At 41.7% G+C, this 13,809-nt stretch overlaps 1 protein-coding gene across 1 annotated transcript; it reads left to right on the forward strand.

Annotated features, from left to right (window-relative positions):
* The first annotated feature begins 1,718 nt into the window (after window positions 1-1,718).
* Window positions 1,719-2,659, forward strand: LOC132363982 (olfactory receptor 7A10-like). The gene is given in 2 exon segments (XM_059919717.1): window positions 1,719-2,427; window positions 2,430-2,659. Coding segments are annotated over 2 exon segments (936 nt in total). The 5' UTR covers window positions 1,719-1,721.
* Window positions 2,660-13,809: the final 11,150 nt, after the last annotated feature.

Genomic DNA, 13,809 nt, shown 5'->3' on the forward strand with positions numbered 1-13,809 from the left:
GAAGATTGCTCTGCAAAAATGCACAGGGTTAATGCATTCAAGAGTACTTGGTGGGGCTTCCCTGGTGGCGCAGTGGTTAAGAATCCGCCTGCCAATGCAGGTAACACGGGTTCGAGGCCTGGTCTGGGAAGATCCCACACGCCGCGGAACAACTAAGCCCATGTACCACAACTACTGAGCCTGCGCTCTAGAACCCACGAGCCACAACTACTGAGCCCATGTGCCACAACTACTGAAGCCCATGCGCCTAGAGCCCATGCTCCGCAACAAGAGAAGCCACTGCAATGAGAAGCTTGCGCACCGCAACGAAGAGTAGCCGCCACTCGCCATAGCTAGAGAAAGCCCGCAAGCAGAAACGAAGACCCAACGCAGTCAAAAATAAATAAATAACTTAATTAAGTGATTTTTAAAAGAAAGAGTACTTAGAGGATAGGGGATAATTACAAAGCCATTGCCATATAGACATGTCCAAAAAGGTAGCTACCAAGGAACAACTAGTTGAAAGAAATATGCTATAAAATGACTCTGTCTGAGTTTCTAGACTTGCGGGATCTCAGTTCCCTGACCAGGGACTGAACCTGGGGCCACGGCAGTGAAAGCGCCGAGTCCTAACTACTGGACTGTCAGGGAACTCCCTAAATCAGTTTTTCAGAAAAAGCATCAGCTATTCTTGTTTTAAGAGCCAGACAGGAATTTCCTCTACGGGTATGACACTTCCACAATAGACAAGATATAGATTCATTTAACCTTTTCTTATAATGTCCCTCACTGTAGGCTGATGGCAAATGACAGATTGCAGCAAAACAATTCTTTCTATATAGACAGGTTCCAATAGAGTGGTTTGATCCAATTTGTAAAAAGTAGAATATTTAAAGGAATGGATTAATGACATTATTTCTCACATTGAGACAGTAGAGAATCTGAGCTTATAATTTCCAGCAATACCTGAGATTTGCCATTCTGAGCAGACTCAGTATAATGTTAACTACAGAGTTAAAATTCTCTGAGAAAATGAAGTCATCCAACCAGGTTTGACCCTATGTGAAGAAACGATTAGAATTTAATCACAGATTTTATTTATTTATTTATTTATTTATTTAATAAATTTATTTTATTTATTTATTTTTGGCTGTGTTGGGTCTTCATTGCTGTGCATGGGGTTTCTCTAGTTGCGGCGAGCAGGGGCTACTTTTTCTTGCGGTGCGCAGGCTTCTCATTGTGGTGGCTTCTCTTGTTGCAGAACACGGGCTCTAGGTGCACGGGCTTCAGTAGTTGTGGCTCGCAGGCCCATTAGTTGTGGCTCACGGGCTCTAGAGCACAGGCTCAGTAGTTGTGGCACACAGGCTTAGTCGCTCCGTGGCATGTGGGATCTTCCCGGACCAGGGCTCGAACCCGCGTCCCCTGCGTTGGCAGGCGATTCCTAACCACTGCACCACCAGGGAAGCCCTAATCATAGATTTTAAAATGCCATGCAGGCATGATAGTTCCTAAAAAAATAAAATATTTTAATTTTTAATAAAATGTTTTAATTTTTAAATTTTGGTATTAGAACAAAATGTATGGTACTTAGAAGTCATTCAAAAATTACTTGGTGAAGGAAGAAATGAGTAGAGCAACCAGAAGGGAAGAATTGTTTAAACGACTTCTCTCAAACAAGTGATGTCTGTGTGTCTGTTTCATGGTAATTCATGTCTCTATTTTCCAGTGGACTCATCAACAACATGGAATCAGAAAACCAGACTGGTGTCTCAGAATTCCTCCTCCTGGGCCTCTCAGAGGATCCAGACCTGCAGCCCCTTCTCTTTGGGCTGTTCTTGTCCATGTACCTGGTCACTGTGCTGGGGAATCTGCTCATCATCCTGGCCGTCAGCTCAGACTCCCATCTCCACACCCCCATGCACTTCCTCCTCTCCCACCTGTCCTTTGTTGACATCTGTTTCACCTCCACTATAGTCCCCAAGATGCTGGTGAACATCCAGACAGGGAACAAAGCCATCACTGATGCAGGCTGCCTCACTCAGGTGTATTTTTTCATGGTTTTCATATGTATGGACCATTTGCTCCTGACCATCATGGCTTATGACCGCTACGTGGCCATCTGCCACCCTCTGTATTATGCAATCATCATGAACCCCCGTCTCTGTGGTCTGATGAGTCATTGCTCCTTGTTCATTAGCGTTATGAACGCCTTGCTCCACAGTCTGATGGTGTTGCATCTGTCCTTCTGCACAGACTTGAAAATCCCCCACTTCTTCTGTGAACTTGCTCAGATCCTCAGACTCGCCTGTTCTGATACTCTTATCAATGACATGCTGATGTATCTAGTGACTAGCCTGTTAGGTGTTGGTCCCCTTTCAGGGATAATTTTCTCTTACACTCGCATTGTCTCGTCCAGTCTGAGAATCCCATCAATTGGCGGAAAGTATAAAGCTTTTCCACCTTTGGGTCTCACCTGTCTGTCGTTTTCTTATTCTATGGGACCTGTGTTGGAGTTTACCTTAGTTCTGCAGCTACTCTCTCCCCCAGGAGGAGGGCAGTGGCCTCAGTGATGAACACTGTGGTCACTCCTATGGTGAACCCCTCCGTCTACAGCCTGAGGAACAGAGCCATAAAGGGAGACTTGAGGACGCTGATCTCTGGAACATTTTCTTTTTCATGATTCTGCCATCTGCCTTGGGTGTGGGCTTCTAGAAAGAGTCAAAGGGAATGAAATACTGGGTATGCCAGAATTCCTGACTCTTCCAAAATTCAATTCTCCTAGCAAAGTGATTAATCATGGGTTTTCAAATCAGATATCTTTGTATTAAATCCTTCTATCCTGGGAATTCCCTGGAGGTCCAGTGGTTAGGACTCTGAGCTTCCACTGCAGGGAACACGGGTTCGATCCCTGGTCGGGGAACTAAGATCCTACAGGCTGCAATGCAGCAGCAGCAAAAAAAAAAAAAAATCCTTCTATCCTGTGTTTTACCACCTGTCATTTATCAGCTAACTTAACTCTCTGAGTTCAGTCGACATCTATAAAATAGGCAAAATATTACATATTTAATAGTGATATAGGGAATATATCTCATATATGGGAATATATGAGTATATGAGATAGTTTAATATATGTGTACAGAAATTTGTCTATATTAAGCACTAGTAAAATCAAATGTGTAATTATCAGGTGTTAACCGAAGTCAATTAATCTCAATAAAGCTGGAGGAAAAAATTATTATCAGATGTGCAGTCCATGTGTTTGTAAACTTGTAGTGAACACTCATTTGCTTTCACATTATACTTAGATAAACCAATTCTCATTTCATCTCTCCCTTTTGAGTCATCCTCATTTTCCTCATTTCTGCTGCAATCTATGCCGAGAAATTGATTTGAATAAAGTCAATTGAGAGTTTTTATTTAATCCATGAGTTAAATAGAAGTGCATTTTTTAGTGTCCAAATATATGGAGGACCTCTTTTCCTTCTTTTGTTATTGGTTTTTAGTATCATTGCATTGTGGCTAAAGAACATACTCTGTATAATTTTAATTCTTTGAAATTTATTGAGATTTGCTCTCACGCACTTATGGTCAAACTTAGTAGGTGATCTGTTTGCGCTGAAAGATCAATGTGGATTCTACAACGACTGAGTGCATTTTCTATATATGCCCAATAGGTCAAGTTGGTTAATCACGTTGAAATCTTATCTTTACTAATTTTTTTTTTTTGTCTCCTTGTATCAATCATGGAGTGATATATGCTAAAATCACCCAGTGTGATACAGAATTTGACTATCTCTGCTTGTAGTTCAATCAATAGACTATTGAGGGGCTTCCCTGGTGGTGCAGTGGTTAAGAATCCACCTGCCAATGCTGGGGACACGGGTTCGAGCCCTGGTCTGGGAAGATCCCACATGCCGCGGAACAACGAAGCCCGTGAGCCACAACTACGGAAGCCTGCACACCTAAAGCCTGTGCTCTGCAACAAGGGAAGCCACTGCAACGAGAAGCCCGCGTACCACAACAAAGAGTATCCCCCGCTCACCGCAACTAGAGAAAGCCCACGTGCAGCAATGAAGACCCAACGCAGCCAAAAATAAAATAAATAAAATTATATATATATACAAAATCAATAGACTATTGAATACAAATTCAGAATTATTATGTTTTCATGGTGGACCCAATTTCTATCTTTATGAAGTTACCTTTGTTATCTCTGGGTGTAACAAAGGTTTTTGCATTAAAATCTACTTTGTCTGATAGTAATGCACTGTAGTTACACAAGCTTTTTCTCACATCTACCAGGTGATGAGAAACCTGGCTGCAGTCCATACTGGTTTGCTTCCAGTTCCCCTCTATTCCCCAGAGACATTCCTTTGGGAAGCCAGCACAAAGAGGGGAGACCCTTACTCTCACTTTTTATCCCTGGTCTTGTAGACACCTAAAGCTCACTTGGTCCCTTAGCTGCCTCTCGTAGACCACCTCAAGGGTAAAACCAGCCCCAGTGTCTGGCTCACCTCTCTGGAACCCTGTCCTCTCCTAGTCTCCATGCAGTGATTTCTTTTCTGTATAAGTTTAAGGTGTACAATGTACTTATTTGTAAAATGCTTATATTTTGAAAAATGCTTACCACCATAGTGTTAGCTACCACCTCCACCACATAATTACCATTTCTTTTTTGTAGTAAGAACACTTGATTTATTTCCTTAGCAACTTTCAAGTATACAATACAGTATCCGTTAACTAGAGTCACCATGCTGTGCATTAGATCCCCAGAACTTATTCATCTTATAACTGGAAGTTTGTACCCTTTAACCAACATCTCCCAGTTCCCACGCCCTCCTCCCAGAGCCCCTGGCAAGCACCATTCTATTCTCTATTTTAATGGGTTTGGCTTTTTGAGATTCCACTGCAGTGATTTCTTACTAGTATTTAGATCTTTGTTGCTTTTTAGATTTTTTTTTTTAATGTACACTGCATGCATACTTTTCATTGTCTTCAGTTAGAGAGTTGGTCTAAATTTCCCAGCCTTCAATTACCAGCAGCAATTTAATACAGATTATTAAATCAATACTGTCTTAGGTTTGAAGCTAAATTTCTGTACCAGCTAAATCAGACTTATGGAGGATACAGTCTTTTAAAGCAGAAGTACCTTTTTTTTTTTTTTTTTGGGCCTGCGCCTGCCAGCACTTGGGATCTTAGTTCCCGGACCAGGATTGAACCCGTGACCCCTACGGTGGAAGCACGGAGTCCTAACCACTGGACCGCCAGGGAATTCCCCAGAAATACCTATTTTCTGAGGTGAGTTCTGTGTACTTTCTGAGAGTGGGGTGGGGGGTGGGGGATGCTTGTATGAATGGAGGGCTGGTTTTTGTCCCTATGATGTAATAAAAAATATTTGGTCTTTGTTCCCAGTTTCTGGCATAGACTCCTAAAACCCTTGGAATCTCCTGAGTGATAAGAGTGTCTTTGGTATGTTAATGAGATAACTCTTGGCTAAGCGGCTTCTAGAGAGCTTCAGGGCTTGTTGCCAGAAAGACTGAACTTTGATTAGAGGGTTGGAACTTTCAACCTCAAACCCCCACCTGTGGAGGTATTGAAGGTTGAACCAATCACCAATGACCAATGATTTAATCCACCTTGTCTATGTAATGAAGCCAACATGAAAACCTAAAACGACAGAGGTCAGAGAGCTTCCATGTTGGTGAGCAAGAACGCATCTATAGGGAATTCCCTGGCACTCCAGTGGTTAAGAGTCCTTGCTTTCACTGCCAAGGGCGCGGGTTTGATCCTTGGTTGGGGAACTAAGATCCTGCAAGCCCGCGTGACACAGCCAAAAAAAAAAAAAAAAAAGAAAGAAAAGAAAAAGTTTGCTCCCTACCCTATCCTTGCTCTTAGCTAAAATCTGAGACTTTTCAATGAATTTTTTTTTTTAAAGCTGAAGTGTGACTATCATTTTTTTTTTTTTAATTTTTTTGGCGCGCTACGCAGCATGTGGGATCTTAGTTCCCTGACCAGGGATTGAACCTGTGACCCCTGCAATGGAAGCACAGAGTCTTAACCACTGGACCACCAGGGAAGCCCCTATCATTTTTTTTTTTTTAAGTGGACTTTAGAATGAATACTTTTAAAATTTATTTATTTATTTATTTATGGCTGTGTTGGGTCTTCGTTTCTGTGCGAGGGCTTTCTCTAGTTGCGGCGAGTGGGGGCCACTCTTCATCGCAGTGCGCGGGCCTCTCACTGTCGCGGCCTCTCTTGTTGCGGAGCACAGGCTCCAGACGCGCAGGCTCAGTAATTGTGGCTCACGGGCCCAGTTGCTCCGCGGCATGTGGGATCTTCCCAGACCAGGGCTCGAACCCGTGTTCCCTGCATTGGCAGGCAGATTCTCAACCACTGCGCCACCAGGGAAGCCCCCTCCGTGAATTTTTATAAGTAAAGTTCTACAAACTTCATATAAAAATTATACAAATTGAGCTGCAGTGTTTCAAATAAAAGGTAACAGACAGATGAATAATGATCAACAACTCCAAGGGAAATTCAAGATGCATTTGAAAATCCTTTGAGCCTGCTTGTTTTCTGCATCTCAGGAGGAATTTAGTTTTTCAGACGTTTTTGCCCAGCCTCTAAAGCCCTGGTTCCCAAAGGAAGGTATTGAGCAATTTTATCAGTACTCCCCTAACTCCCCCCTACCCTCCCACCCCGCCTCCAACCTCAGCACTATTCTCCTTTAGAGCCAAATAAGTCTGTTTTGGGAGGCCATCCTGTGCATTTTGAGATGTTTAGCTGCATCCCCTGCTTCCACCGCTAGATGCCAGTAGCACCCCACCCAAACCAAGCTGTGCTACCCAACACTAATCTCCAAGCATTGCCAAATCATTCCCCATTGAGAACCATCGCTGGGGTGGGGGGGTGGGGTGGGGGGGGAATAGTTTAACTGAAGACAGGTAAGTTCTCTTAGCGTAAAGTAGGCATTTATATGCATGGTTCAATTACTAATATATAAAGGCGAGCGACAATATTGAACTTTACCTGTGCTGCTGGAAAACCCAGACAGTTAATCCCCCCACCTCCCGCCGTTTTGTGTTCTAGAAACCAGTACTGCAACGAACCTCTCTTCCCCATAGGAGGAGAATAGGACTCTCTAGTGACCTCCTTGTTTCCTATGACAGGGCTAGACACACACTCTCCAATTCCCATTCTTCTGTCTCATAAATGAGTAGGTGAACTGTTTGTCCCCCTCCCTGACAAACTAGCTAGACACAGAGATTAAGCATTTCTTGCTCAGCTAACAGAGTCCCCTGGTTACAATAACAATCCCAAATGTAAAATCCCTCCACCTATGATTTGCTTATTCCTCCCTATGAAAGTCTAAGGCAAAACCACTCTGCAGAGACACTCTGATGTTTGGATTGGGGGTGTTTTCCTTATTGCGTTAGCCTGAATAAAACCAATCTCCCTACTAGCTCACTTTTTATTGTTTGCCTTTGACAAAAAATAGCAAAAAAAAAAAAAAAAAATGAGGTGGAAGAGTGAGTGAACTTGATTAGAAAAGCGCACAAACTTCCAGTTATAAGATTAAGAAGGTTGGGGATCCGAGGTGGAGCACAGGTGATTATAGCTAATAATGCTGTATCCTATACTCGGATGTTACTAAGAGAGTAGATCTCATATGTTCTCGCAGCAAAAAAAGAAATGGCCACTATGTGATGGGATGGAGGTGGTAGCTAATACTCTGGTGGTAACCGTTTTGCAATTTACAAATGTATCAAAGCAACACATTGTACACCTGAAACTTACACAATGTTATTCGTCAATTATAGCTCAATAAAGTTGGAGAAAGGAGAGCAAAAGAAAAGAAAAGATTTGGGAACCTCAGCAGAGCACTAATGAAAAGCTCACCCTCCCGATATTGACCAGGGGACTTTCAGATAACTCTGCACTCTTTAAGAGGTACAAAGGTGGAAGCAAAACATGACAAAGGAAAAAAAAAAAAAAAAAAAGCTGGGAACCAAGAGGTTATTGTTGCCTCAGCCCACTCCCAGCATCATTCTAACTGATGATCCCATGTAGAAAAACTATGGCATTGGTAATTCATTTACAAGAATCATTCTTATCCATTTGCAGCAACATGGATGGACCGAGAGCATATTATACTAAGTGAAGTAAGCCAGACAAAGAAAGACAAATATAAGATATTGCTTATTATTGCTTATATGGAATCTTAAAAAAAAAAAAAAAAGGATACAAATGAACCTGTATACAAAACAGAAATAGACCCACAGACATAGAAAACAAACTTATGGTTACCAAAGGGGAAAGGGGGGGGATAAATTAGGAGTTTGGGATTAACATATACACATTACTATGTATAAAATAGATAACCATCAAGGACCTACTGTACAGCACTGGGAACTATACCTAATATTTTGTAATAACCTATAAAGGAAAATAATATGGAAAAAAAACATATATATGTATGTATAACTGAATTGCTTTGTTGTACACATGAAACTAACACAATATTGTAAATCAACTACACTTTAATAAAAAATAAATTTAAAAAAATATTTTTAAAAGAATCATTCTTGTCAGTAAAGTGCCAAACACACGAAAACCATAAGAAAACTTTATTTTCCTGAAGCCAGTTATTTTAGAAAGACTAACAGAAATCCAGCCTGGCACACTAGAGTTTTAGATAAACAGAGCTGGCTGGGGAATGTAGTCCTAAACTTTAACTCTGTCACTAGTATCAATTTATTTAAAGTAATATTTGAAGGGGTGGGATAGGGAGGGTGGGAGGGAGATGCAAGAAGGAGGAGATATGGGGATATATGTATGTGTATAGCTGATCCACTTTGTTATAAAGCAGAAACTAACACACCATTGTAAAGCAGTTATACTCCAATAAAGATGTTAAAAAAAAATAAAGTAATATTTGAAGTCAATATGTTCTCCTCAGGTCTCTCTATATAGAGCAGGCAGGATCTGAAGTTGTACATGAATGGCACTTGTGCAAGTTGCAAAGGTGTGGACCCTGGAGATTGAGCTATATTTCTAGAGAAAAAGGAGAGAATTTCTACAGTCACAGACTGGGGGGGATGAGGAAGCTGTAGCACCACAGAGCATAGTTCAGACCCTTTTATATACAGTTAGTAGGAATTTATAAAATAAATAAATGCTCCATTGACAATTTTTAGAGGCTTCGATTTCTTTTTCTTTTTTCTTTTATTTTTTTCTCAGTGCAGAAGGAATTCAGCAAGAGGCAAAGTGATAGGTAATAAGTAGATTTATTGAGAGAGGTACACACTCCAGAGACAGTGTTGGCCATCTCAGAAGGCAACCAAGGCTTCAATGTCTTTTTGGGTTTTTTTTGCCTTGCCACGTGGCTTGTGGGATCTCAGTTCCCTGACCAGGGATTGAACCCGGACCACAGCAGAGAAAGCCATGAATCCTAACCACTAGGCCACCAGGGAACTCCCTTCAATTTCTAATGTAACAGTTTATAAAACATTTTTGTTGAATTCTGCTACTCTACTCAGAAGTTTCAAGCAGTTCTTCTTTCATTGGAGGTGACTTTCCATGCGTGGTCTCAACTGTATATTCACAGATTTTCATTTCTCTCTTTGCCTGTGCCTCTCTCGAGGGATATCCTTAAGAAGCAGGGAACTCTACAAACTTTATAATCATTATTGTCACAGCAGTGAAGTAGGTGTCACACCACTTAATTTCCCAATTTTTTTTTTTTTTTTTTGGCTGTGCCATGAAGCTTGTGGGATCTTATTTCCCTGACCAAGGATTGAACCGGGCCTTTTTCATAGCCATTCTGTTAGTTAAGTAGTGGCAACTCATTGTGGTTTAAATTAATTGGCACTTAATTAGCTTTTCCTTAATAAAGTTGAGCACTTTTTCATATATTTATTGGCCATTTGAATATCCTGTTTTGTGATATGACCAGATTTATTTTTGGCCTATTTTGAGTTGTCTATTTCTTATTGAGTGGTAAAATTTCTTTACATATTCTGCACGTGAATTATTATTATTTTTTAAAATTTTATTGGAGTATAGTTGATTTACAATGTGTGTTAGTTTCAGGTATACAGCAAAGTAGTTCAGTTATACATATACATGTATATGTATATTTATTCCTTTTCAGATTCTTTTCTCATATAGGTTATCTCAGAATATTGAGTGGATTTCCCTGTGCTATACATACAGTAGGTCCTTGTTGGTTATCTATCTATCTTATATATAGTAGATATATACACATATACATATAGATGTACATGTTTTTCTTCTGCTTTGTGGGTTACTTTTTCACCATCAGTGGTGTTTTTTGATGAGCAGTTCTTAATTCAGTCATGCTATGTGGCTTGCAGGATCTTAGTTCCCCAACCAGGGATTGAACCTGGGGCCACAGTGAAAGCACTGAGTGCTAACCACTGGACTGCCAGGGAATTCCCAAGCAGTTCTTAATTTTAATGTATTCCAGCTTATCAAATCTTTTTTTTCCCCTTTTGTCTCCTATTTAAGAAATTTCTGCCTACTCCAAGCCATAAAATCATGTTTTTCTCTATAATTTTTGTTTTACCTTTCACATTTAGTTCTGCCATCATTTTGGAATCATGGGGATCAATTTTCATTTTTTTCCATGTGATTATCCAATGGACCCAGCTTTATTGGAAAGACTGTCCTTGTCCCACTGTAGTCATTGCTGTCATACTAGGTGGCCCTGTGTGTGTGGTTCTGTCCTCTTGCACTGGTCAGTTTTCTACTCTTTTTTTTTAAATAAATTTATTTATTTATTTTTGGCTGCATTGGGTCTTTGTTGCTGGGCGCGGGCTTTCTCTAGTTGCGGTGAGCGGGGGCTACTCTTCGTTGTGGTGCTTGGGCCTCTCATTGCAGTGGTTTCTCTTGTTGTGGTGCATGGGCTCCAGGCACGCGGGCTTCAGTAGTTGTGGCTCACGGGCTTAGTTGCTCCGCGGCATGTGGGATCTTCCCGGACCAGGGCTCGAACCCGTGTTCCCTGCATTGGCGGGCAGATTCTTAACCACTGCACCACCAGGGAAGTCCCAAGTTTTCTACTCTTGCACCAATCCCAAAGGAGAGAGGCTTGATTCTACTTACATAAAGTTCAAGAAACAGGCAAAACTCTTCTATGATGTGTAAGGGAGGAAAACAACCCAAAACTTTTCTTCTACATTTATAGGTTCTTGGCTGGGGCTCTGTAGCAAAAGTAACGAGAGAAAAGCATACAAATCTGTTTTACATGACCCTAAAACCTTCATAAGGAAATGAAGACTCCCAAAAAAGTGGTTAAATCTGAGCACTTTTTTATGCTAGGTTTGATGAAGACTGGAAAGCCATAGGAAAATGTGATTGAAAAAAAGGATATGAGCTAAGGGTAGTAAACTGAGGGAAATTTAGCAATCTTGTACAGTTGGATTCCTTTATGTGTCCCTCCATCTTCAGAGATAAGGACGCTCCTTTCCTCTGGTGTAGGAAGGACAGCTATCACAGGAGGGTCTTATGACCTGCTTCAGGGAAAGGTCAAAGAATCCTCCCTGAGTCATTTCTCTGATTCCCTCAGCTTAAAATATTCAATATGCTAAGGTGCCATATTTTAGGGTAGTTGTGTCCTGAACCATGTCAGATTTTTTTTTTTTTAATTTTTTGGCTGCGCCATGCGGCATGCGGGATCTTAGTTCCGCAACCAGGGATCAAACCCATGCCTCCTGCATTGGAAGTGCAGAGTCGTAACCACTGGACTGCCAGGGAATTCCCTTTTATTTAAAAAAATTTTTTATTTTATTTTTTGGCCACAGATATTATAATAAGTTAAAATGATCTCAGTGGCCTTGGCTTGCAGTGGCTTGAAGCAGGATTTTGGTTCCCTGGCAAGAGATTGAAGTCAGGTTGTGACAGTGAAAGCCCTGAATCCTAACTACTAGACCATGAGGGACAGTGACAAGGTGCTGGCCTGTTGGCTTTGTAGAAATGAATTTCCACTAAGAGATGGAAAGTAGTGAAACAAGTTAAGTGTTTATTAGGAGGAAAAAGAGTATGTGTGAATAGACTCACATGGGCGAACTCAGAGAGAGAGTCACGTCCTGCTGGTAGTTTGAATCACTTTTATAGGGCATTTTTCCCAGGTTTCCTTTGGCAAGTCATCTGGCTTAGCCTGGTTCTGAGTCCATATTTGGTTTATCTCAGGGTCCTCCGCTGTGTGTGTGTGCATCTCTTAGCCAAGATGAATTCTAGCAAAGAGGCCTATGGGTAGGTTGACATCACCTACTATGGGGTGGCGCCCCCTCCCTTTTTGACCCCCAAGGAGCCTTTCTGCGCATGTGTAGTTGGGAAGGTCTCCTTGACCTCGAGAATGAGAAATATATGGTTTCTTTATCTTTTATCTGGGCAGGACTCAGCTCCTCTCTGGCCCTGCTATTATCTCTGTCTTGGAGTATCTGTCCACAGGGGACAAACTCCAGCTGCTCAGCCTGGAGGCCATCTATCTCCTGCCTCAATAATAGGGTTTCCTTTGGAGGATGAGGAATTGTACTGACCAGGAGGGCCATGAAGGGAGCATCTGTGTTATTGGTAATTTTCTTTTTGAAAAACCTGGGTAGTAATTGCATAGGCATGTGCATTTTGTGGACATTTTTTATAATTTGCGCATAGGTATGTTCTCTTTAAAAATTTATTTGTAGACTTGCTGTATGTTTGTTGTAAAACAAAGAATGTTTCTCTCCATCCAAGTGTTACAAGGATTAAGTCATTAGCCACTGCAGTTGCTGATGGACAGTAGTGCCTCCTGAGAGGAATTCAGGATGAAAAACAAGATGAGGCACTCTGTGTTTTAGGAAAACAGGCCCTTTATTTTATTTATTTAAATTTATTTATTTATTTATTTTATTTTTGGCTGCTTTGGGTCTTTGTTGCTGCGTTCAGGTTTTCTCTAGTTGCAGAGATCGGGGGCTACTCTCTGTTGCGGTGCGCAGGCTTCTCATTGCGGTGGCTTCTCTTGTTTTGGAGCATGGGCTCTAGGCACACAGGCTTCAGTAGTTGTGGCTCGTGGGCTCTAGAGCGCAGGCTCCAGTAGCTGTGGCGCACGGGCTTAGTTGCTCCGTGGCATGTGGGATCTTCCTGGACCAGGGCTCAAACCTGTGTCCCCTGCATTGGCAGGCGGATTCTTAACCACTGCGCCACCAGGGAAGCCCGAAAACAGGCCCTTTAGACAGTATATTTCAAGAAGAAATTTAATGAACCCAGATTCTTGGATCTTCCCATACATAGAAAAACACTAAAATCATTAACTGAGATATCTGTTCCTTGTGAGTAGTGATAATCTTTTACCGAGATATGTGCTTAACTGCATGTATTCCCTAGCCAAAAATCATATATATACTGGCTTCTCCCCCTACCTCTTTGAAGCAGTCCCTTCAGAGCTACTGAAAGGCTATTGTTGCCGAACACAAGTTCTTGTGCCTGAAGCACAGTGAGGCCAAACAAACCAAAACATTGGAGTTTGGAGCAGAGGCAGGTTTATTGCAGGGCCAAGCAAGGAGAATGGGTGGTTTATGCTTGAAAATCTGAACTCTCTGGTGTTTTCCTGGGAGAAGTTTTTATAGGCAAAATTTGGGGGTGAGGGCTGCAGGGTTTGTGACTTTCTACTGATTGGTTGGTGGTGAGGTAACAGGGCGGTGTTACAGGAATCTTGTGCTCAGCCAGAAGTTACCATCGTCCACTTGGGTGGGGCCTTATTGGGGGCCTTAGTTCTTTCAGAAGAACTCAAAGATATTGTTATGTATATCCCTTGAGGAGGACCAGGATCTT

Source organism: Balaenoptera ricei, chromosome 3, assembly GCF_028023285.1.
Source record: "Balaenoptera ricei isolate mBalRic1 chromosome 3, mBalRic1.hap2, whole genome shotgun sequence".
NCBI lineage: Eukaryota > Metazoa > Chordata > Mammalia > Artiodactyla > Balaenopteridae > Balaenoptera > Balaenoptera ricei.